Here is a 26,173-nt window from a genome sequence, read left to right on the forward strand (position 1 = left end):
GTAACATTCAGCGTTTCAGTTTGTTTCAGTATATTCTAATTTGTTTTGATTTGGTATTAACTCCTGCCGATGGTGTTAGCGCCTGCTAATGCTATCTAGCTAATATAGTAAACAGTGGATCATAAGTCAATCACTTTTGTTTTCTTCAACAGATATCTCATGTGTAACAGGACTGCAAATGCCATTGGTGAAAAATGTAATGAAATGTATAAAATCTTTGAAGTAATTATGAGTTTTTTTACACAGTTATGTCATTTTCTCTTTTATATTGGTCGATTAATTTAATCAACTGCAGCTGTAGCAGCCATACTTTGCAACATACTTTAGGAAATATTTCATCCAGTTTGAATACTTTTATGAATATTGTGACGTTTTATGAACGAATGAAGCAACTTGTCCCGTTTTTCCCGTTTATTGAACTTTCAGAAATTACAGTGGCTGCGTTGCACTACAACAAGAGTTAAAATAACGTGAAAAAAACTCAAAACTACTCATATTCTGCTTTTTTAGCGCTATTTGTGTCAGCTTTACGTGACGCTCATATCCGTTGCCATGGCAACTGACTGACAACACCTCCACTAGCCAACAGAACAGAGATTACATTCATTTTCAGGAACATCAACATCAAAACGCTCGCAAATGTTTCCCACACAAAGAACAGAACATTCGGTCCTTTACAGTTTTTATGTTTTCAGGCTTGTTGTTTATTTATTGATTATTAATAGGCGATCGCCTGAACACAGTGAAGGTTGATTAAATAATTTAATCCCCTACTCTGATATATTGACTATCCTTTTTTAAAGTGAACCGAAACACACCGAATTCCACAGAACATCTAAATTTGAAGGTTGTCAAAGTCAAGCTAGCATAACTGAGCTACTTTCCACTTCTTTGCCAAGTTAAAAACAAAAACAATAACCTTTGAAATGTGACAGCTTGCATTTTACTATCTAGTTGTCAAAGTGTTGACAACCGCAACAAATCATTGCATCTCTTTTTCAGATTCTGTCCGTTACTGTGTCATTTTGCAGACTCAATGCGTAGCGGCGCGCACACGGTAGTCATGTGACGTCCGTTCCAGTAATATATATAAATGGTTACATTAATATTCCCAATATTTGGAGTCCAAGAAGATGGACCGCTTCAAAATAGTTAATCATTTAATATTTTCCAGGATATAAATTCATCATGATGGTTGGATTACCCAAAGTTTTGGATGACAAATGACAGAACAACCTTGGCTAATAACTAAAACCCAGTGAGGGTTAGGGGTAAGGGCAGCTGAGGCTTCGGAAAGACGGGAATTCCTGCATCGTTTCTTAGGAGTTTAATTTATTTATTTTTCACTGTTGAGGAGGCTGAGTCATGCTTTAATACAGAGATAACAGAGCAATGCAGTCAGTCAACGAGCTAATAGGAAGGGACGAGCACAACGCTAGCGTCATGGTGCCAACGGGACAACAACGTGCACCCACACACACACACACACACACACACACACACACACACTCATCTGTCATTTACAGTTTCGTCTCACGCCACACTCTCTGGCTCTTAGCGTTAATGTTTCTCCCTCACACTCCATCCCACTCTGCCCTTTCACCCACATCTTTTCCTGATTTCCTGCTGTCCATCATGTTCAGGAGCGCCTCGGCAGGTGGACTGACAACCAAGCTGCTGCTCGACGCTCCGATGGAGAAACAAAAGTAAAATCTGCAAGACGAAGGAGGTAAACATCTAAACATTTCAAATTTCTTTCAAAACAACCTACAAAAAAACAAAAATCAAAGTGTTCAACATTTTTTCTCCAGTTATTTGTATTTTATGCTGGATAAGTTTGGGAAACGGTGTGTAAAATGTTTACTACGCAACCCAACAGAGCACAGAAAAGACAACTGGCACTATGCAGAAAGGCAAATCTCTTCACTTTTAATTAATTTCAATATATAAAGACATGAGTTTTGTTTTTTTTAATAACTGGCATCAAATTTACATTTTTAGAAATGCAGCCTAACTGAGAGCACAGAACAGTTGTCAATGTATGCAGATGATACTCTGCTATTTTCCTAAATTTAGTGAGAAATTAAGTTTACAAAGAGCAATTTTATCAGATTAAACTGAAACATAACAAAGTGCATAATGTGCAAAAATTGCAAAACAAAACAAAAAAAAGACTCCAGAAGAAACACTAATCCTAATTCGCTAAGAGTGCTAATTAGCGCTTTAGAATTTTGTGAACTTTGAAAATGTTTAGCACACTTAGCTTCGTTTATCCTGTTAAATCCTGAAGCGCTAATTTTCCTGGATATTTTGTAAAGTTTCAGTTAATAAAGTTTGACCTCTGTGATGTAGATTTGATTGTTGACTTTTAAGTTGTTCAAGTAGTTAGATGTTTATATTATTACTCTTATTTTTAAGTCACCATCCATGATGTCCTGTTGAGGGCGATAATGCTATGTTACGTCATTGATGCATTGTAGGTATCAACAAGGTTGACTTTAGCGCTCTAGTGTTAGCTTCTGCTTAATACTGTGATGGTGTAGTGTTTTATCGTTAGTGTGTCTAATGTTTATGATTAGCGCTTCAGGGTTAGCGCAACTAGCTCTTTAGCTACAATGACCACCACTGGTAAAATGCTAAAAGCAACAAGTAACACAAACACAAAATCTAATAAGGTCATTAGCTCCACTGCATTACTCTTCAGTGGAACATCTGCTTTTCTGCAGGTTTCACAGAAAACTAATATTCAAAATGCAAAAATGAACTGTAGCTATTTAATACGTCCTACCAATTTTTGTATCTCTGCAATAAAAAACCAAAATCCGCTGATTGTTGCTTAAAAAGTGAACGTTAATGCGACAACTAAGTACATCAGTGTTAAATTAATATGTAATACGTAGAAATATCAAAATTAGGTTTAAATACGCAGATTTAGAAAGTAGCAAGTAGTTTTCATATGAAAAGTGAAATCCAAGACATGATGCGATTAAACAGAAACTCATTGAACAGTTTGTATCTGGAGGTGAAACGGAAAGTTTATCCGAGGGATGAGGAATTACGCACGTTTTTTATGATTCTTTATTAAATAACTACAAAGACTGTCAAATGGATAAAAATATTTTAGAAATTCCCCTTTTTTTCTAGAAAAATCCGGGAATTAATCTAAACATTCCTCAGGTATTTTTTTCTTGCAAATTTTCAACTTATCAAATTTCAAAAAGTCAAAATTTTTCCGAGTTTTGAAACGTAGAAATTTCCTTGTTTTTTCTAGAAAATTTTGGAGATTACTCTAGAAATACATCTAGTCTAATCTAGATTAATGTAAACATTTCTTAGATTGTTTTGTACCAAATTTTTTACTTTTCAAACTTACAAAAGTTGTGAATTTTCAATGTTTGAAACTCAGAAATTTTTTAGTTTTTTTGTTTGTTTTCTAGAAAATTTTGGGGATTAATTTTGAAATTTTTGAGTTTTTTCTACCAAATCTTTGGTTTTTAGAGTTTTGACACTCAGAAATTTCCAAGACTTTTCTAGAGTTATTTTGTCGGAAATTTACTCCTCCTTTTCATTTTTCTTTCTACCTACAACGACCCAAATATTGCATCGTACCAAACAGAAAATAGCATAAAGTGAATTTTTCACCCACACGTTTCTCTTTCTTGTTCTGGGATTCAGACGGCCATCTTTAATTTACTTAGCAACTGGTTCTGCTTAAGAATGACCACTGGCGCCCTCTACTGGATGGAGGCTAAACTACAACACAAATAGAACATTAGTTAATTTGATTAATTGCTAAATATCATTAGCAAAATTATATTTTATCATCTTGCTAATGATAAAATATTCCCACTCCTACTAAATGTTACCAACTAGTGAGAGAATCCGTTTCAGATTTACAGTTTTAGAGGAAGAGCGGAGAGGAACCCAGCATTTACTGAAGGAGGAACCAGAGATGAGAGCCAGAGGAAAAAGCGGGACAAAAGAAACCAAAACGCGAGTGAGGATGAGGAGGGGGAAGGTTGGAGCGGTGCATGCAGTGATGCAGAGGGGGCAGGGCTCAGTGGGTGTAGCTTTCCCTGCTAAAAGCCTTGACTCATTGTTGTGCACTGTACTCATCAGATAACATTATGTCAGAGCCATCAGAGTTTCTGCAGGAAGACAAGTGTTAATGCACGAGGATCACATCACCGACCCAAACTGAACGCATCTTTCTGCTTTTATTATGGCTCTGCAACAAAAAATTGCATTATTTAATATATTTAAATGAATTAGATCAACTCTGAATGAACGCTTAGCTGAGCAGCAGTCAGAGAAGCCAGCTCATGCAGAATGAGGGTAATTTTTAGGGGCTTTTTGGACATATTTAGGGTGGGAGGAATCACATGATGTCTCACAAGAGCATAAAGACACTCCTTCTTCCTGCAGTCGTCCAATTTTTTATGCTCCTCTTGTTCCCCCTCTGCCTTCTGGCTCTGCTTCGTTTCTCCAGCCACTTATCCACTTTCCTTCATTTTATTCAGGAGTATTTTCCCTCAGACTCTCTGATATTTTCTCCCTGTGCCTTTTGGGCAGAGCAGGTTAGCCTCTGGTATTTTCCTGTGCGAATGCAGTGAAGGCGTGTCAGCGCTGATATCATGCCAATCTGCGTACTGATTCCCTCATGATCTCCTTGACTTCCTGCTGGTTTGTCTGCGAGTCGCTGCAGTGAGCTAAGCTGCTCATCGCAGTCCAGAGGCGGTAATGGTCAGCGTTGGCCTTGTGACCTACTTTGCACACACTGCAGGGGACGGAGGGTGTGTGTGGTTTTCACAGGGATATTCAGATAAAGTGCCATCTGTTCTGCACATCTCACTGACTTGGAGAGGAGACGCTGATGTAAGAGTAGTGAAACACAAAAACTACCCCTTCCTTCGGGTGTAAAAACACAAAACAATATGCAGCTTAATTAGTAATACTAATGACCAATGGTGGGCACTGCTGGCTACAGAGTTAGCCATGCTAACTCTAAAGAAATATACATAAACATTAGTTCAATTAATGTTAAAGCACTAAGCCAGTATAGCATTTAGCGGAAGATAAAGCTAAAGCGCTACTAGTTATTTCATTTTAAATTATATCTAACCTTTAAGGACTACAGCCTTCAAGCACTAATTAAATTTTATTTTATAATTTTCATGTTCTATAATATCTTCAGATAACATATTTATGTTTATGTTCTCTACTGTCCATGTTTTATTTGTTTCTGTATGTTTCTTGCTTGAAATGAAATTATTGGGAAAATGTAGACAGGAAACAGAACTGCTGTGAAAACAGACTTCAAAATAAGATCCTGGATATAAACATATAACTACTGAAAGGATACTAAACAGTCGATAACAAAACCTTCAACACAGATGTTTAACTTTTGCCAACTGAAAGTTTACAAAGCAGCCATGTTAGCGTTTGAAATTTATCAGAAAAAAATCAATTTAGGGGAAGCTAAGTGAGCTAAACAAATTTAGCTAAACCATTAAACAATAAATCAGCTACACTATCAACAGATTAGCATGAGTGTGTCCTCCACTGCTTGTGATGCACACCATGATGCGTAACCATGGCAACGAGGTGTTTTATTGGAATCCCCAAAGCTCAAATATTTCCTAAAATACAGTACGTTTTTTAATTGAATCGAGTTTGAAGTTAAGATTCATGATTTGTTTTAGAGATTTTTCCCAGAATGTTCAGATTTGAATACATGAATATTTTTTTAGTGAAACTAGCGCTATGCTAACTCACTTTGAGGGTATTCCTGGTGCATTTCCTGCTGACCTGCAGCTTTTTCTAATCTTCCCCTCAGATTGCTCTTGTTCAGCCTCCTTTGCTGTTTTCATGTCTCAGATCTGAGATTTTCCCTCCAACCTGCAGCTGGATTCTCTCTTTAACTCGTCAGATTTCCTGAATTAAACTCCAGAAACAATCCCAGCTGACGCTACCAGATATTCAGTTTGATTCATAAAACTGACAAAACCACATCGTCCTAAATAAACTATGATGATTAAACAAAACACAACAGAGGTTAACAGACTGAAAACTCCCATTAAAACGAAACAAACATCATGGGGCTTTGAAACGGTGTAAATATTTCAGTAACTGAGGAACATAAATAATTTCAGGTTTAACACCTGAGGATAAAACAAGTGAATTTTCCTCAGGCAGGATATGTGTCAACGGCAAATATTCCTCATGAAGGCTGTGATACTTTCCATTTACTCAGAGCTGAAGATATTTAGTTTCTTATTTAATTTAAAAACGAGCAGGCAAATTGTTCTCTACATGTTAAAATTCACATATATTTGAGCTGGATGGCTTTCCATATCTCTCGCTGTTAGATTTACAACGTTTGGCGTCTCATTCCCAACTGAATGAGACGCCAAACGTTGGGAGGAAAAACCCCAGTCAGTTGGTTGTTCAACAGTAAATTATTTTTTTCTGCTGAGTATCCATTAATGAATCGGTGTTTACATAAACACAATGCTTTGACTTTTTTAAAATTCTGCACCGATAAACCAGCCAATGTATGGAAAAATTAAAAGTACTACTATAACGTTGATGATCGCTAACGCCACGGCTCCTCAGCCGTGAACTTTTATGAACATATCTCGTAGACATCCGTCGCTGCCATGATTTTTAATGATTAAACTAGCTTATTCACATGTGATTTTTATTTAATTCCTTATTTAATTTAAACACCATCATCGCAAAATTGTGTATTTTTCCACATTAGAAGAATATAGACAGAAATGAATGGAAACGCAGCTCTAAGGAGCAGAACCTGAAGCTGAAACATGGAGAATAAGTTTCTGTTTCTGCTGGTTTTCCTCTTCCAGCATCCATTCATCTCAGCTCCTCTTCCTCACACCTTTCTCCCCCACCTCTCACTTTGCTCCTTCCCGTCCATCTCAGCCCCTTGCTGCACCGTCTGTGCGTGTGTGTGTGTGTGCTTTATCTCTCGCGGCTCCGTCTGCGGCCTTGAGAGGTGAAAGATAATGCCGGCAGCCCCTCCCTGCCAGCCTCCCACTCACACAGACTGCTTGAGGAGCACAAAGACCCAGACTATGGAGCGGCTCTCTCCCTCGACCTCGCACCATGCACCACTCCTACACACACACACGCATTTGCATAAAACCCAACTCTGCTGGAGCACACACACACTCTCCCTCTCAATGTCAGCTCTGACTTATGATGCGCCGGCATCTCTGCATCATCTGAATCTGAGTCCAGAACCAGCAGCTAGCTAACATGCTAAGCTAACTAGATTTACAACAACAGGGGTGTACAAACTTTTTGTCACTTGGGCCAAAATTGTTGAGTCGGTAGAAGTCAAGGACAAAAAAAGAAAATAGGAAAAAAAAACTTAAACAGGGGTGACCAAAGTGCGGTGCGGGGGCCATTAGTGGCCCCTGGACTGATTTTGTGTGGCCCACAACCACAGCTCAAAATTGGTCCAGATTTGACCAGCAGATGGAGGCAAAAGGTAAAATTATGTTTATTCAGAGACTTTTACTGAATTGATGCACCCAAATCAGCTGTTATTTCATTTATTAAAATTGGCGAAATATAGAAAACGATTTGAAAGATTGAAATCCTGTTCTTACTGCTGATAATACATTTTTCTATCAAGTTCAAACTAGAAAACTAGATGCTTTTCTATGACGGCGCATTAGGACCATTGTATATACATATATATAATATATACTGTATATATATACTGTATATATGAAAAAAGGAGATTTCCAACAAAAAAACTCAAAGACTTTCTACAAAAAAACGTTGAAATTTCTGAGTTTTGAAAGTTGGCCATTTTTGGCTTAAAATTCCAAAAATCGAAAATGTTTGACAATCTTTCTAATTGACAAATCTCAATTTCTGATTTTTTTGGTGGAAATGTACTTTTTCTGTATTTACTTATTATTTTATCTACAATTGTCGTAACACACCATCATAAAAATCTCTTAAGTTTTGAATGCCAATAAATAGCCATTTCTGAAACTTTTTGTCACAATGGCCAAGATTGTCAAAAGTAGTCCCAGACGGAAAAAAACAAAAAACAAAACTAAAATCATTGTAAGTAAAAAATAGAAAAACAAAAAAAGAGTAAATTTCCACCAAAAAAAATTTGAAATTTTGATTAATCTCAGATATTTTCATAAAAAAAATAGAAAACTTTCAATTTTTGGAATTTTTCTAAGCTCAACAAGTTGAAAATGTTCAACACTTGAATCTCAGAAATGTATCTACTGGAATTATAAATGTAATATACTTTGGGGTCCAAGGACTGAGCCTTGCGGTACCCCGGATGCGACTTCTGTTCACTCCAATGAGAAGTTGAAACAAAGAAATCCCTGTTCTTTATTTGAGACTGGAACCAGTTCAGCTTTTTCAGTCATTCTGCTGGCAAACGAACAGTTCAGACTGAAGAATCAGTCCAGAGAACTGATGTCACCTCAGCGGTATCCGAGACGGTTTTACATTAATTTCAAACTAAAGGACATTGATCAGAGTATCAACCTGCAGGAAACTATACATTTTACCTGAATATGAATAATTACACGTCATTTTCATCTAGAGGAGTGAAGGAGGAAGGAAAGGTTTCCTTGACAACCATATGAAGGGAATTGAGAATATTCTGCAGAACAAAGAGGGACATTATACATCATATGTTTCAGGCTCTTAAGAAAATACTAATGGCCACAAGACATTTGACTCTCGTGGTGTTGGATTAATATCAGCTGCTCATGTGGTTCATGTAAAAAACACATTTTTCCGCCTTTGAACTGAAACGTTCTGAACAATAAGAACAAAAACAGCAAATACAGATAAAAAACAGCCTCTTTTTTTGCTTTTGTTTGTTTTTTAGCAGGAGATGTGTTGAGTTTAGCAGAAATGATCGCAGCTTCATTTACATCCGCCCACACACGAGCAATAAACTCTTCTACCTTCAGTCTTAAAACAATAATTTGTCAAACCCCGTTGGAAATCCCAACAGTCGGTAGAAACTACATGTCTACTAAAGATTTCTCACATTAAAAATGAGGAAAATACAGAAAAACCTCCCAGATTCGACCCATGCCCACTTTTAATACTTTACTGTTAGTTTGCTGCAAGGTGACAGAGTTTTTTACTCCCCTTATAATAAATAGTTAATAGATATGTTATTAATTAATCTCTAAACAGTTTATAAATCATTAGTAACTGTGAGAAGGCGACTAAATCTACTGGATTCTTGCCTAATAGTGAGCCAAATCTGTTCACCTATGCATTTTATCTAACGTTTACTTACTTAATAAACAGTTGTTAATGCTTTATAAAGTGTTTATAGATTAACTGATAACATAATTATGTATCAACCATCCATAAGAGGAGCCTTATTCGTTTCCTCACTCTGTTATCATGTGTAGATGAATTGCAGCTATAGGATCATTAACTTTATATTCTTTCTTTATTTTGTTTTGCATAGAAAGTACTCCTGGCTCAGTGCTTCTGTTTGTAGCTTCCTTACTTTCCTGGATGTTATCACCAGCTGTGTTTCCACTGACCAAAAAATTGCGCAAAGTTCTGTTTTTCTTTAAACTTTTAGAGCTGGGAAGGGGGGGTGTTTCAGCCATATCGATACACGAATCACGTTATCAACAGGCGGATTACTACTGACGGAAACGCCAAAGACGACAACGACAGGAAGTGGTCTTCATCGTGGTTTATTTTTGGTTTTTGTCTAACAATGTGCAGCTGGCTCAACCAGAGTTCTCTCAGTTCATAAAAAGTTGTGTATCATTCGAATGTGTTGAATCCACATCTCTTAAAATGGCCGACAACAATTTCTGTAAAACGCTGCATACATAACCTCTCCAAAGTAGGCGGGGCTTGTTTCTCCGACGCCTGAATAAGACGCTGACGTCTCCTCTGATTGGCTGGTAGATGATGAGTGCTAGCACCATGACTGAATTATCAACATATCTCATAAAAATGTGCACAAAACTAAAATAATCTGATAATGTTGAAAAAACACAATTTTGTAATTGCAGTGTTTCCATTAAATAAGGAATGAAAATTAAAATCACACATTAATAAGTTTGTTCACGTGATAAGTCATGATCCTCCAACCACTTCCTGTCATCTTCTTCGTGGTTTCCACCAGTAGTAACATCAAAGCGGCAAAACTTTTTATCAAAAAACAAAGTTTTTTTCAAAACTGCCATCTCTACATTAAGGGAATTTATTTTGGTAATTTCGTCATCACGCAGCTAGTGATGACGCTATGCTACAGTCAGATTGTTTTTCTGTCCAATAGAACGTACTCTTCAGACAAACTTTGATAACAGAAACCATTCAGAATGTAAAAAGGCTCAACAGCAGGATCTGTTGATAGTTAGTGTAGAAAGACACTCATTCATTCGAGGTTATGGGGTGAAGGTACGTCCCTCCTATCTGTCCACAGAGACAAGGCCACGGACTGTTGTAAAACCAAACGGCTGTCCTCTGGGTGTGTCTGCTGCGTCTCTTTATTGTCATCTCAATTTATCTCCAAACAGTTCCAAGTATCTCCAGGTTTCCATCCAATAAAACTAGATTTAAATACTAGGAGATCAAAACGCTGTGTGTTCAACTGCTGGGAAAGGAAAGGGCAGAGAAACACCCGAGGACATGGAGGAGACAGGAAGTGAGTGCAGTGGAGGGAGACAAACATGGAGGACTATTGGAGATAAAACATCTGGGTTGTTTGGGATGAACATCTGTCTGATCACCATCTCCTTCAGGGAAAATCTCTGTTCTTAATGTTTTTACCCCTTTTTCATTACAGTTGTTCTCATTCTGATACGTTTGTTTTCACTCAGTTCTCAACTCATTTTCTTTCAGACATGTTTTATATCCATGGCTAAAATTTCACAGCTGAACCTGCATAACTGGACAGAGAGAAGCTTCAAAGTTCCACACAAAACATTGGAAAAAGAAAAAAACATTTCCTGGATCATAAATTACCTGAAGGCTGCAGTTTATAATGTTTATAAAAAATAAATTTTTAAATATTTGTTGAAACTGTCACTAAGTCATGACTGATAATCTGTGAAAAAATTTAACTCCTCTTCATTGCGCCCAGTGCTACCTTGAAACAACCAATCAGAGCCAGGAGGCGGGTCTTAGCGCTGTCAATCACCCTTGTTTTCTGCTACCCTGGCCCTAGCATAGCCTGTTGTGAAAGATCAGGCTAGTTAGCATCGATGTTTCTCCACCATTAGCACATTTAGCAACAATTACATGAGGTTGATTGACAGCACTAAGCCCCTCTTCCTGGTTCTGATTGGTTGTTTTTGGTTCTTCAGACAGGACTAGCAGCTCGAGGTGGAGGAGATCGATTGATTCACAGATTATCTGTCTAAAACTGGTGAGAGTTATAAAAAAATATGTTCTTTTTAAAAATTACATTCTGCAGCTTTAAATAAAGAGTTTTAGTTATTGTGAAGAATATTTAAGCAGTGAAGTAACTGCTAATATGCTAATAGTGAAGCTAACTTTGAAAACATTTAGCGCACTTAGTTCAGCTAAACATTAAATCTACCATTGAAAGTTTACAACCCTCAAGCACCAATCTGCTTTTTACAGTGTAACTTACAGTATATGCTCTATAATGCCCTTACATACTGCATTTATGTTTATATTTTGTCTTCTTCTGTCTGTCTTTTATTTTGCTTTTGTTTGTAAAATCTTTGGGAAACAAAAGAGAGAAAGTGATGAGAGGAAACATTCTTCACCGACTTCAAAATAAGAGCATGAATATAAACCTTTTACTATTTGAAGAATTAAAAACACAAACTTCAACACAGATGTTGAACTTTATTCAACTGAAAGTCTACAAAACTGACAAGTAAATTAGCACTTTAGGATTTATCGCAAAAAACTGAATTTAAAAGAAGCTAAGAGCGTTAAAGGTTTTTGAAACTAGCAAAAATACTGAAAGATTTACTCCATTAAAATATTCATAAAACTTTAACTCATTTAGACTCACTAACATAATTAATAATAAAACAATGAACAATTTAAAGTAAAGAAAAAAAACATAGTTAAAAAAATTAACATTACAATGTTGACATAACTTAGAAATAACTTATAAAAATGTAAAATTTTAAGATAAGCCCACTTGAGGCAACTTTCTTTTAATTTCTCTAACCACACTAAAAACTTACATTTATTGCATTAACTGGTCAAAAGTAACCAAATTAAGTTACAAAGACAAATAAAGTAAGTTTGACAAAATTAATTTGATTACATTTGGCAAATTAACTTTTTTTTAAAGATGGAGCTCCATTCTAAAGTCAACTTATTTGAAGTTGTAGCAATAACTTTTATTAAGAGTTTTGAACTTGACAGTTAAAGTCGACACTACTGAGTCAAGTTGAGAGTAATTTTTTTTAGTGTAGCGGAAGTGTGTCCACCACTGCTGAGGTAAAATTCAGGAAGTAAGAAGTCAAAAGTGGGTCAAAGTCAGACAGCAAAAAGACAAAAAACACAAATATGTTTTCAAATTAAACGCATTGCAAAAATGAAACATTATCAGAGATTTAAAAAAAACCAAACTAAAAGTAAAAAAACAACGTTAGTGTTTTTTTTGACAGACTGTTTTGTGACCCATTTTGAGGAACTTTGGTGATTTTTAACGGACCTGCTGCTGGTGTGGGACATTGTGTCCCAGTGGAGGTGGAAGTCAACAACCATGGGTACAAATTTCAGGCTGAAGCCCTTTTTATGGAGCCAACCTTTACACACCTTCAATCATCCAAAACCATAAAGCAATAAAACACACAGTCCTGTCAAGGTCTTAAAACCTCTCCGTGGAAATGTACACACACTCCCAAAGTCTCAATGAAAACACACCTAACTGGGCTTGTTGAACAGAAACAAAGAGGCGTGGGTCGAGAATTTACAACCAGCTGAAATCTTTGTTTTTTGTGCAGTTTTAGCATTTTCTTCATCAGAGCTCCTTTCACTCTGCAGTGGCGACATTTATTTATTGAACCTCAAGGGGAAATTGTTTATATGTTTACAAGATACTTTATCCGAAGTGTTAAATATTAGTAAAAACAAATATAACCATGAGAATATAAATTTATAAAAAATATATATACAAGTGTGATATTGTAAGTAATTTAAATATGACTAAATATAAAATAAACAAAATAATGACAAGCATGCACATTAAAATACGTTAATCTATATATAAAACTATAGAGACGACGCAGCGCAATGCAAGATCACGAAAAAAACTACTTAACAACAATGACTAGCATCGGTTTTAGCTGTCAAGTTGTCAACTTAACACAATAAATCTTAAATGCACGTATGATAAAATAATAGAAAAAGGGACGCAGTGCTTTGCTACTAATTGTTAACACTAAGACAACTAGATAAGAAAAAGCCTCAATTAAACTCAAAAGAGAAGGAGAGGGAAGTAGGGCAGAAACAAAACTGAAGTTATTATTTTTGGACCTAAAGAGGAACGATCTAGAGTTATAGATCTAGAGTCAATGCACAGCTTCAGTTATTACAACTGAAAACCAGCGATCAGCCCGAAACCTGGGAGTAGTGATGGACTCTGACCTGAACCTCCAGAGCCACATAAAGACAGTTACAAAGTCGGCCTTCTATCACCTGAAGAACATTTCCAGGATTAAAGGACTAATGTCTCAGCCAGATCTAGAGAAACTCATCCATGCGTTCATCTTCAGTCGTATTAATTATTGCAACAGCGTCTTCACAGGTCTGTCCAACAAATTAATCAAACAGCTGCAGCTGATCCAGAATGCTGCTGCTCGCGTTCTCACTAAAACCAGGAAGATAGAGCACATAACACCAGTTCTAAAGTCCCTCCACTGGCTCCCTGTAGCTCAAAGAATAGACTTTAAAATACTGTTGTTAGTTTATAAATCACTGAACGGCTCAGCACCACAATACATTAAAGATCTGCTGCTGTTGTATCAACCTTCCAGACCTCTCAGGTTCTGGTTCTGGTCTGCTCTGCATCCCCAGAACCAGAACCAAACGAGGAGAAGCAGCTTTCAGCATCTATGCACCACGAATTTGGAACAAACTTCCAGAAAACTGTAAAACAGCTGAAACACTGACTTCTTTTAAATCTCAACTGAAAACCCACCTGTTTAGAATTGTATTTGAAATGTAATCAATTACAAATTTATTGATGTAACTTGACTTAATGATTGATTCTATATTGCATTGTGATTCTGTGTTTGTTATGATGTAAAGCACTTTGAAATGCCTTGCTGCTGAAATGTGCTATACAAATAAAATTTGATTGATTGATTGATTGATTGATTATGCTAGCTTGACTATGACAACCATAACATGTAGATGTGCTGTAGAATTCTGTGTTTTGGTTCAATATAAAAAAGGCGACCTAAACACCAACTCTGACAGATCATCAGCAGAGCAGCTATTTAAATTAGCTAATCTACCACTGCAGTGTTTTCTTAGCTAATAGCAGTGGTAGCTAATCTACCACTGCAGTGTTATCTTAGCTAATAGCAACAGTAGCTAATCTACCACTGCAGTGCTATCTTAGCTAATAGAAGCAGTAGCTAATCTACCACTGCAGTGTTTTCTTAGCTAATAGCAGTGGTAACTAATCTACCACTGCAGTGTTATCTTAGCTAATAGCAACAGTAGCTAATCTACCACTGCAGTGCTATCTTAGCTAATAGCAGCAGTAGCTAATCTACCACTGCAGTGTTATCTTAGCTAATAGCAGCAGTAGCTAATCTACCACTGCAGTGCTATCTTAGCTAATAGCAGCAGTAGCTAATCTACCACTGCAGTGCTATCTTAGCTAATAGCAGTGGTAGCTAATCTACCACATTGATCAGTTATTAATAATCTCCAAATAAACATCGAGCTTAAAAACATAAAACTGTAACGGACTGAATGTTCTGTTCTTTGTGTGGGAAATGTTTGAGTGTTTTTTAGTGTTGAATATTGATACATAAAGTGGGGTTGTCAGTCCATTGCTATGGCAACAGGTTTACATGCAGTGTAGCAGACACAGAGCATGAGAAATAAGAAGAATTTGAGTGTTTTTGAGTTGTTTTTTAATGTTTTTTCTGCATTATTTTCCCTTTGCTGTGGCACACTGCTCTAAATTAATAATTAGGCTTTGGTTGAATGAAGTATTTATTTCCACTTTGGCTTTATGCTGTTTAGTTTTTATTCAAGTACATTTTTGTTAATGAGACTGAGAATCCATTTTATTTTTGTTTTTGGTTGTTTTGTTTATTTTGTTTATCAGTTCCAGTGTTAAGTGTTCTTTTGAAAATAAAGTGTATCTATCTTTGGCAGGAAATCGCATGCATTATTACATCATTTCCATTAAATCAGTGTAAAAAGGTCTTCAAACAATATTATTATTTATTGCAATAATTTTTGAGACAATTAATTGCTCAGCAAAATTTGTTATCGTGACAGGCCTATTAATAATACCTTCAGCTCCGGGTTTCATTTTAATGAAATTCTTCTACTGCAGCAAACATGGCAAGAAAAAGAATTGGGGTTTCTTGTGCACATGTGCAAAATTTCCGAATGTAAACAACATGCAACGCTTCAATAAATGAGTTCAGAGAAAACTTAGATCAAAATTTGTTCTTTTTTTTTACATAAATCTTCTATTTTTTTCCATTTTCTTCTCCTCCTGTCAGTCATATCATTTAAACAGAATATTTTAGCCATTTGAATAAAAAGCTGGTTTCTGAATCAAATTGTGGGCCTGAAAATCGTAATCAGATTAAGTTGATAGACACTGAAAGTGTTGCATCTCCAGCAGACGCCAAAGTGACCAGAAACCTAAAGTCACATGTAAAGATTTCAAAGACCCCCAGCAATTTGACTCCAAAGGACGACACAGACTTATGTTCAGCAGCAATATTTAACTTCCATCACCATCTATCGTGAACTATAAATAGCAGCTTCTACGTTTCCCAGAATCCACTGATAAGTGACCTGAACTCATTGCTCTCAGGCCGAGAGAGCAAGAGTGATAATAATGGGTTGAGAAAATTGCAACTGCTGCAAACTCCATTAGGTCATTTTCCACAAAAAGCTTCATATCGCAGAACAACAGGAGAAAAACTCTGCCCTGCGCCTCATTTTATTCTGCCACTGCACTGGAGAGCGTTTAAAGGGCTGAGCTCAAGCTGATTTCAGAGCTGGTTGCGTTTAGCAGGATGTTGTAAAAGGTGCAGAGGTCTGAAGCTCCGGCTGCTCCAGACATTGTTACAGTCAGGCAGGAGAACGGACCACTCCATTGCAAGGGAGGCGGCTAATTGCTCCTAAAGACCGAACTCACATGGACACACACCAACACACACACAGCTAGTCCAGACAACAGGTCCGGCTCAGTGGAGGAGGGTGTTAATAATTAAGGAAGTCCTGAAGATACAGAAGCATCTCAACCTCAGAGCATGTGAAGCCAGCAGCTCAATTATTAAAGTCACTTTTCCTCTGATGGGGTTCAAATCAAGAAAAGCATAAAAACACAATGACCCCAGCATGTTACTGTTTACATCCGAACATTTAGCGCCTGAGTTCAACGCTGGAGGGCAAAAACACGATTCTTTTACCTGCCTCCATTATAGCCGCGCTGCTACTATAAAATTATCTGTTAACAAAATGAAACCTGGAAATGTCGGTTTTAACTTAGTGTGCCACAGCAAAGGGGAAAAACGCAGAAAAAACGTTGAAAAATAACTAGAAACCACTCACTTTCTTCATTTTTCTCACTTTGTGTCGATACACGCAGACCTGTTGCCATAGCAACTGACAACAACGCCACTATACGTTTCAGGATTCAACACCAAAAAACACTCAAACATTTCCCACACAAAGAACAGAACATTCAGTCCGTTACAGTGCTATGTTTTTAGGCTTGATGTTTATTTGGAGATTATTATTAAGTGATCGCTGTGGTAAATTAGCTGCCATTGCCATTAGCTAATCTAACACTGCGGTGGTAGATTAGCTGATTTAAACACCTGCTCCACTGATGATCTGTCAGAGTTGCTGTTTAGGTCGCCTTTCTTTATGTTTTAACTGAACCGACTCACAGTATTCCACAGCACATCTACATGTTATGGTTGTCATAGTCAAGCTAGCGTAATTTGAGGTGGATGTGAGAAAATGGTTCACTGACAATGACAAGCATTGGTTTTAGCTGTCAAGTTATCAACATAATGTGCTAAATATTAAATGTATGTATGATATATAAACGATAAAGGGACCCAGAGCTTTTCTACCAATTTTCAAAGGTATGACAACTAGATAATGTCAGGAAAAAGTTTTACACTGGAAGCCATTTTAAATATCCAAAATAAATAAACAACAGAAACAACAGATAAAATGAATTATGAAGTCTTTATAAAGATTGAAGGACAATTTTTTGAAATTGTCCTTTAAAAAAGGTTAGTTGAGACCAAAGCACCAGACTGTAGACTTTTATCATCCATTTTTTGGTAGAAAGAGAAAAGCAATAAATAATGCAAATAGAAATAATTGAGCTAGCTTTACTTTAGTGTGTGATTAATTGATTTATTGGCCTATTATACCATTGCCATGATATTCTTAGAAAACAATATAATTGTCTTTTTGTCGCAATAACTTTATTATCGTGACGAGCCTAGTTGTTGACGAATGCTAAGTGCTAGCATAACAAACTTCCTTTTTTCTCCGGACAAGTCCACTTTGCGATCCAAGGAGAATCAGGACGTTCCTCTCACTCTGATTTGTCTAAAAAGCAATGCAAGTTCCCGACTGATTTCACAGACGGTTCGGTCATCTCAGGCAACCTTCAACACCGACGTCTTCAAACCGTCAGTCTGAATGAACCGACATCTTTCCCTCATTTATCATTGTTCTGCTGAAAACAGGAGGTGATCAGGGGCTTTTTACAGTAACGTGCTGGTGAATGTGTGTGTGTGTATGTGGGTGTGTGTGTGTGGACCATCTGCTATGCTGAACTGAGCGGCCCACTCCAGGTAAAGGCTCTGACAGCCTGCTGGTTGTAGAGTAGCCAGCTAGCTTTAACTCTGGGTGTCAGAACGGCCACAGCAGCAGCTGAGATCACCGTTAGCCGGATTCAAGGTCTCAGACAAATAATACTGTCATTTTTTTTTCTTTTTACCAGTTTAATAAAAGTCTCATAGCAACAGCAGAGGTTGCAGCTGTTGCCACTGTCAGAGAGTCAGAGCAAAGTAGCACTGCAGCTAACGGTTACTTTAGTGATCGATTATTGTGACTAATCGGATAAAGAAAATGGCACATTCTGTTGATTTTTCATTTAAGCACAAACTTATTTTATTACTATTATTAGTAATAATACTTTAAACGAGATTAGAAATAGGTGAAATGCAAATAAAATGAATAATTCAGTACCTGCTGAAATAAAACATCATGACCAAGGTGTAACAATATTTCATTAATTTCTTCATTACGGTTTCTTTGGCTTGCATATGTGTAGTTAACATTAGCAAAGCTAATTTCAACTCTACTTAATTTCTCTGAATATTATATATATTATATAGCTATAATACAATACATTATATATACTATATTATAATACTATATCATATATGGTAAATGGTAAATGGTAAATGGACTGAACTTATATAGCGCTTTTCCAGTCATTTTTGACCACTCAAAGCGCTTTACACTAGAGTCACATTCACCCAGTCACACTCACAAACACGCACACATTTATACACCGATACGCAGATCGGTAGGCAATTTGGGGTTAAGTGCCTTGCCCAGAGGCACATCGATATGTGGCAGGAGGAAGCTGGAATCGAACCTACAACCTTCCGATTGCAAGACGACTACTCTACCAAAGAGCCACAGTCGCCCCCAAGCCACAGTCGCCCCATATATAGGCATATATAATATTATATGCCTATATATTATATATAGGCACTAATTACCACCTAATATTATATTTCATCCAATTTTGTTATAGTCCATGTAATTTGATTACATATTTTCTATAATAACAATAACGATAATAATAATAATAATTATTATGATTATATTCTATCTCTCTCTATATAGCTATATGTATATATATATGTTCCTGACGGCAACAGAAAAAGGGGGAGGAGCTGTCAGTTACAAGTTGCTAGGTAACCACCAACTGTCAAGAGCAGCGGAACAGAACTTAATACACCTATAAATATCTGGAGAAAATAACTTTTTGACTAAATCAAACGTATTCAAACAACAAATAAGTTCTGACAAAGTTCATATCTATGTTAATGTTGAAATAATACCACACGTAAGGATCAGCCAACCTCCCAAAACATGTAACAATCTCTCAAAATTAAGGAAATCAGGGCAGATTTATCGATGTACCTCTAATTTGGGAGGGAAAAACCGGGGGGTTTTTTGCCTTTACGTTCAGTCCATTGTTGTTCTGTTCTAGTGCTAGCTGTGGTAAAAACATAGCCATTTCAGATTGAGAGAAATTTCCAGAAAAAGAAAGGAAATACAGTACAGACCAAAGGTTTGGACACACCTTTTAATTCAATGAGTTTCCTTTATTTTCATGACTATTGACATTGTAGATTCACACTGAAGGCATCAAAACTATGAATAACACATGTGGAAATATGCACTAAACAAAAAAGTGTAAAACAACTGAAAATACCCCTTATATTCTAGTTTCTTCAAAGTAGCAACCTTTTGCTGTGATTACTGCTTTGCACACACTCTGCATTTTCTTGATGAGCTTCAAGAGGTAGTCACCTGAAATGGTTTTCACTTCATAGGTGAGCCCTGTCAGGTTAATAAGTGGGATTTCTTGCCTTATAAATAGTCATGAAAATAAAGAAAACCCATTGAATTAGAAGGTGTGTCCAAACTTTTGGTCTGTACTGTACATTTCAGACAGTTGAAGACAATAATAATAAAATAAAGATGCACACAAACTGACCAAACATTGAATTCAGTAGTTTTTCTCACATTTACTGCATCAGTCAGGACTTCCAACCTGACCAGGAATATTATCTGAACTTCAACACTAACTCAGAGTTGAGAGGAAATTTGGAAAATTCCTCTCAACTCTAAACATTTTAACTCAAAAACCACCAGAAACACCGACACAAATCTGCGCTCCCAGCTCCTATCAATCAAATCTTTTCATTTTGCTGAATTAAATCGATATTTTTGGAAGTTCCTACCGTCGTCGTCCTTGCTGTGGATGTTCTGGGGACTGTGGCGGATCCTCTCCGTGCGGCTGGCCGGGCTCAGGTCCGACACCGCGCCCAGATCAGCTGCTAGCCATGTGGGCTCGCTCATCTCTGCCTCCTCCTCACTGCTCAGTGAACTGTCATCCTGAAAAACAAACGGAGAAAAGAAACGCTCAGAATCAACACGTTTTCTTTTCATTTTAGCTTCATTCAAGCATTAGCCTTTATAGCTGCCTTTAAAAATCCACAAATCAGGAATTACGAAAATACATTTGTTTAAAGGAAACACGACAATTTTGATAAAACATGTTTTTTAATGAAATGTTTTTATGCTAGAATGTACTGTGGTTTAGTGTATTTCACAAAATTGCAATGGCAAAAAAAATCCACATCACGAGTCACATGACCAACAACAGGAAGTTACTACTGGAGGAAACAACAAAGAAGACAACAGGAAGTAAAGGAACATTAATATTAATTGCAGTTTTGGTCATCCAGAAACTGTGGCAGATATTTTTTTAGAGCTGAAAGAACATTAGCAGGTTTATTAAAAACCGTGTTATAAAAGTTGTTTCCTGGAAAATGTTCTTTTCTTTCTACAATGCCCAGAAAGGATGCAAATTTTTTTAATAAAAAAATTGCTAATTCTTTTGGTGAAATGTTACATTCAAAAATGTAAACTTTTAAATGAAACACCATATTTTCTTAATTTTGCTAAGGATGTACGCCAAAGGATGTATTTAATTCAAATACAAGTTCAAAAATATTTTATTGATCCCAAAGAAAAATGTAATAAATTAAAAAATAAATATTAAATGAATTGTGCTAAATGGTAACATTGTTGTTTTGAGACCAGTCAGACTCTGTGTTTATATTATCTGTAAAACAAACCCTTCAGAAATGATCCACACTATAATTTGGATTAAAATCACTTTAACAGAATCGATGGAAGCGACTTTAATTGAACCCAGATTCCAGGGAAATACTTTCACTGCTGTCGGGAAAAACAAAATTAAACCGTTTTATGGGAAAAAGGGGATTTCTGGGAAGGATCAGAAGCAATTTTCCATCACTTTATGCAACTCAGAACCAGACGAAAGCTTTTACCCAAAACATGAGTTAGCTAATACGACATAGAGTGAGATTTCTGACTCCTCTCAGTGAAGCTGCAGAAACTGATTTACACATAAAGAAAATGCTGCGATTTCATGCAGCTCAGGAAGAAATGAAACAGGTATTTATAAATGTTTTACTTCAGTCACAGTTAGATGGTAAACCTGGAAGAAGCAGTGAGGTGTTGAGTCCAACTTTTACTGCAGAAAACTGAATGTTTCTCAGAAGCAAACGATATGAAACATTTATTTTTATTCCCACTTTTCTGTCGCAGAAAAACAAAAAAGTTCAAATCAATTCTATTTGAATTCAATCAAAATTCAAATTCAAAATTACTTTATTAATCCCAAAGGGAGAATAAATTATTTTGTAATTTATAAAAAAAAAATTCAAACACTTGTAGATGATCTCCTGTAGCTGTCTGTATTACAGCAGATCAAAGAAAGCCTCTGACTTAAGACAGCAGCATTTTTTGTTTACGCATTTTGAATCATTACATTAGAAAAGGTTGAATACAAAATAACTTCCTCAATTTCTCAAGGAAGCTCTTATGTTAGATGTAAAAACCGCAGAACAAATTCTGACGTAACAAACTTTCCTGCCCACAAGTGTCTATACCTTACCAGAGGCACAAATGCAAAAAACCCTGATAAATCTAGTGTCTTTTTTCTGTTATTGGAGGTTTTTATGAAAACACTAATCACAAATCATAGACACTAACCAACCTGTTCCAATGTAACCAATAGGAAAATTCAACTGCAATACCCAGCGTCCAACCCAAAGAGGGCAGCACTGAGGTGCATTTAGGCCAAACACTACAGATTTAATCAAATTTACTCAAAAATGTCACAGACATTTTATCACCAAAAAAAAGTTGATTTAGGGTTTAGTTACTCTTTAAATCAGGGGTGTCGAAACTTTTTGCCCTAGTGGCCAAAACTGGCAAATTTAAACAAATTTTTATATAATCAAAGATCCAAAACATAAATAGGGATTTATCTTTTATTTGGTTAACAAAATTGTTCTTTCATATAATAGAATTGTCTTTTTGTCCTAAAGCGTTGTGCGAATGTGCAAAACTTCTGTACGTAAACAATAACATGCAACATGTCTATAGACTCATTTGACTCAGTTTCTGTTGATATCACCTCATCTGTTTTAAGAGTATAAAAGATAATCCTCATATTCCTCCACCAGGAGAGCCGGTGAAGATCTAAAAACAAACATCAGACGTTGGAAGAGTTTGAGCTGCAGGTTCATCCTTCTACCTGCGCTGATTCAGTGATTCAGCAGTGACTCAGTTCTGGTGAACAGGACTTTCTCTGCCAACATGGCTGAACCAGCAGACATGCTGTCGCTTCAAATCGCCTTCATTCAGAGGAAAACTTCCCGCTCTACCAGCGGCGGAGCGCTTTCAGAAAACAAGGACGTGTTAAAGAAACGATGCTATATCTGCTCTTCTCACTGAGCTTCGGAGAAACAGGTCATTCCAGGTGTTACATCCTCAGGGGAGAGGCGGATCGGTTGTGATCTAAATTTCTCACCTCGGCTCTTTGTGACACCAAACGACTCATTTGTTCTTTTGTCTGATTTTATTTACAGAAACAGGAAAAAGTAAGTATTAATCACGCTAGAGGTTTATCATGTTTTCCCCAAGAAGCTACTTAGATTTCATATCAAACACAAAGCAGTGGAGTAGAAGAAAAAAAACTAAATTAAAATAAAAATCTGAAAAATGTAGCTTAGCTGCTGGTCTTTTGGACATCTGGAGAATTAAACTAAAGTTTATTTTTTCTGTGCAAATTATCTCAATCTCGGTTACATTGGAATGAAACACTCTGTGTGCATCTGAAGTCTTGACACAAACTCGATTTAATGCTGGTCTGAACTTTGACTAGGCCATTTTAACACATGAATATGCTTTGATTAAAACCATCCATTGTATCTCTGGCTGTATTTTTAGGGTGGAAAATACAAATGGAAGCAAGTTTTTGAGATTTTATTTGTAAAAAACTGGGGGAAAAAAAATAAATAATTTTTTCATTGGACTTTGCGACCATCAGTGGTGGGGAAACTTCCACTAATGCGCTACTGGTGTAGCTACATTTTCATTTAGAGGTTTAGTGCTTTGGCTAAACAATATCTGCAGAGCTGATTCTTATGCCAAATAAGAAACAAACAGAAACAAACCAAAACATGGAAAAGGGAAAGATGTGAACATAAATAAAATATCTAAATGCATTATAGAGAATGTGAAATGTAACGTTAAAATTACATTGGTGCCAGAAGGTTGTTGTCAGTAGAGATAATCTGAATTAAAGTTAGCAGAACTAAAGTTTATGATTAGCTCTTGATGGTTAGCGCAGCTTCACGCCTTCTGTGTTAGTTTCTCAGATGAAAATCAAATTAAAAGTTGTAGTTTTAGTCAGGCTCTAATTGTTTGTAGTTTGTATTTTCTGTGAGCTGAAAGCAGGGAAGCCGGATAGCGATCCCAGGAACTCTCAGTGAGGCATTTTAATCAGCTCTGAGACTTTTCCGAGGCCGTTCCTTCCCAGCACAGAGGAGCATGAATCAACTCTGACAGCTGATCAAATCACAGCTCGCTCTAATCTACTCTTAATTCCTGCTCAAATACTACCAACAGCAGACCCAACAGCTCCTTCTCACGGCCGGTCAGCCGCAGCGCTGCCACCTCTAAACGTCTTTTCTGCACACGACCGAGGCGCCACTGTCTTTACCTCCGGCTGAAACATTTACTTACAGGAACAAGGCAGACGTGTGACTTCAGGAGGATTACAGTTTGTTTGTTCCCAGAATAGAGAGAAACCCAACATTTCTTGTACAGGATTTATTCAACACAGAAAGTATTTCTTAAATTATTGCAGGTTAGTCATTTGTCTAAATCTAAATGTGCAAAAATCAGGAAAATTAAAAATATAAACCAGTTTCAAACGGCCTTATGCTACAAAGTGATTAAAAAAACAAACTCTACCATATTTACACTGTAAACATCCACATGAGCAGCCCTGCCTCAGGCTTTCAAATGTAAATAAACAGCAATAATCACACAGCACAGGGGTCTCCAAACTGTGGTCCAGGGGCCATTTGTGGCCCTCCGAGTGTTTTCGTTTGGCCCCCAAGTGCAGCTTATGAATGATGGTTGGTGCAGATGGAGACTTTTTATTTAAAAAGATGGTAAAATTATCACTAATATAATTTTAAGTACAACACAAATCTATCAGATTCACGTCTATCCTGAGACTTTTTACTGAAAAGTCGACTTTCCTGCATCCAAAATCAGATTTTTAAAATTTTTTAACCTTGGTAAACGATAGGCAGCATCTTGAAAGAAAGTGACCCAAATCCTGTTGCTGTGCTGAGAATAAATTTGTTCAAATAAACCCAAACGAATTTGAAATTTGTTCAAGCAGACATGCAAAAAACAAAGTTATGGATTTATAATGACTTTGTACTGTACATAGGCCTGCCACAATAAAACAGGTAAATTAAAATTTTGTTTTACCATTTTTGAAATTTAATTTTGATTTGTTGTTTTTGGCTTTCTACCAAAAACTGGATAGTAAAAGTCTTCAGTCTGGTGATTCCTGAGACTTCATAATTTATTTTATTTGTTTTGTTTATTTATTTTGGATATTTAAAATATTTTTCAGTTATGCCATTATTACTATAATATCAGAAAATGGTCTCAAAACAACAATATTATAATTTATTGCCATAATTTCTGGGACAATTTATCATGAAACAAAATTTATCAACAACAACAAAAGAATAAAATTGACTATTTTGTTTGCCTGACTTTAGTTTTCTTAGCCCACTTGTTCTTTTGACTCAATAATTTTGGCCCAGGTTAAAAAGTTTGGATACCCTGATAGAGCGGATCTGAAGTATCACTGATTTAAACCAGCAGATGTCAGAATCCCCTAATAATTCTACATTTATATTAAAATGTCAGAAAACACGTCTGTTTTCAACTCAAAACCACGTTTTTAATAAGTAAGGAGCCAATACGTCGCTCTGCTTTCTGATTTAAGCAAACCACTGTGTGTGTGTGTGTGTGTGTGGGGGTGTGCGTGCGTGGGTGTGTGTGTGTGTGTGTGTGTGTGTGTGTGTGTTCCCAGATTTCCCCAGTAAAACGGCCGGATCCGGTTCTGTAGTCCAAACCTAATCAGGTTAGCCACCGGACAAACGGAAGGAACCGTCTTCTTCCTGCCTCTCCTCATCTCCTCTCCTCACTTTGCCTCTTCCAGAAAAATTAAACCGTCTCTCAGTGAATCCTGTTTTTGTTCCAGCAGCAATTCACACAAACCCACCCAGAATAAACAGTTCAATAAATCAGAATATGCTCACTGATCAGGGTCATTTGTGCCTTTTGAGCTCAAAAGGCACAATTAAGAATAATTTTCAGTAAGGTTTTTTCAGGCTAACTTATATTTATTTTTTAAGACTTTGTAGTTGGTGTTTACGTATTGTTTATAGAACATAATTAACTTAAGGTACATCTGTTTACTGCTAAATTAGTTTCACTAATATTTATGTATTTTCTAAAAGAGAAGTTGAAACTGAAGTATTTTTATGGCAAAACCTTTATTGGGATTTTATGAAATAGACCAACATAAAATAGTCAATTATTGTGAAATATTGTGAAGTTGACAAAAAAATTCCAGCTTTTCTGTCAAATTTAAACATTTTTAACTCACAAAAGGCCTCAGGATAACCGCACCCTTCCACCGAGCTTAGCAAGTTCTGGTGTTGGATGGCCAAATTCATGCAGT

The 26,173-nt window shown here is 36.5% G+C and overlaps 1 protein-coding gene across 2 annotated transcripts in view; it reads right to left on the reverse strand.

Annotated features, from left to right (window-relative positions):
* Positions 1 to 26,173, reverse strand: part of LOC116718510 (nucleolar protein 4-like) — an 84,158-nt gene that overhangs the window by 20,471 nt on the left and 37,514 nt on the right. For both annotated transcript variants that reach the window (XM_032560519.1, XM_032560528.1), the window contains one exon: positions 20,259 to 20,412. In XM_032560519.1, coding sequence (XP_032416410.1) covers positions 20,259 to 20,412 — 154 coding nt within the window. The remainder of the gene's footprint in view (positions 1 to 20,258; positions 20,413 to 26,173) is intronic.

This window comes from Xiphophorus hellerii, chromosome 1, assembly GCF_003331165.1.
Source record: "Xiphophorus hellerii strain 12219 chromosome 1, Xiphophorus_hellerii-4.1, whole genome shotgun sequence".
In the NCBI taxonomy this organism is placed as follows: Eukaryota; Metazoa; Chordata; class Actinopteri; order Cyprinodontiformes; family Poeciliidae; genus Xiphophorus; species Xiphophorus hellerii.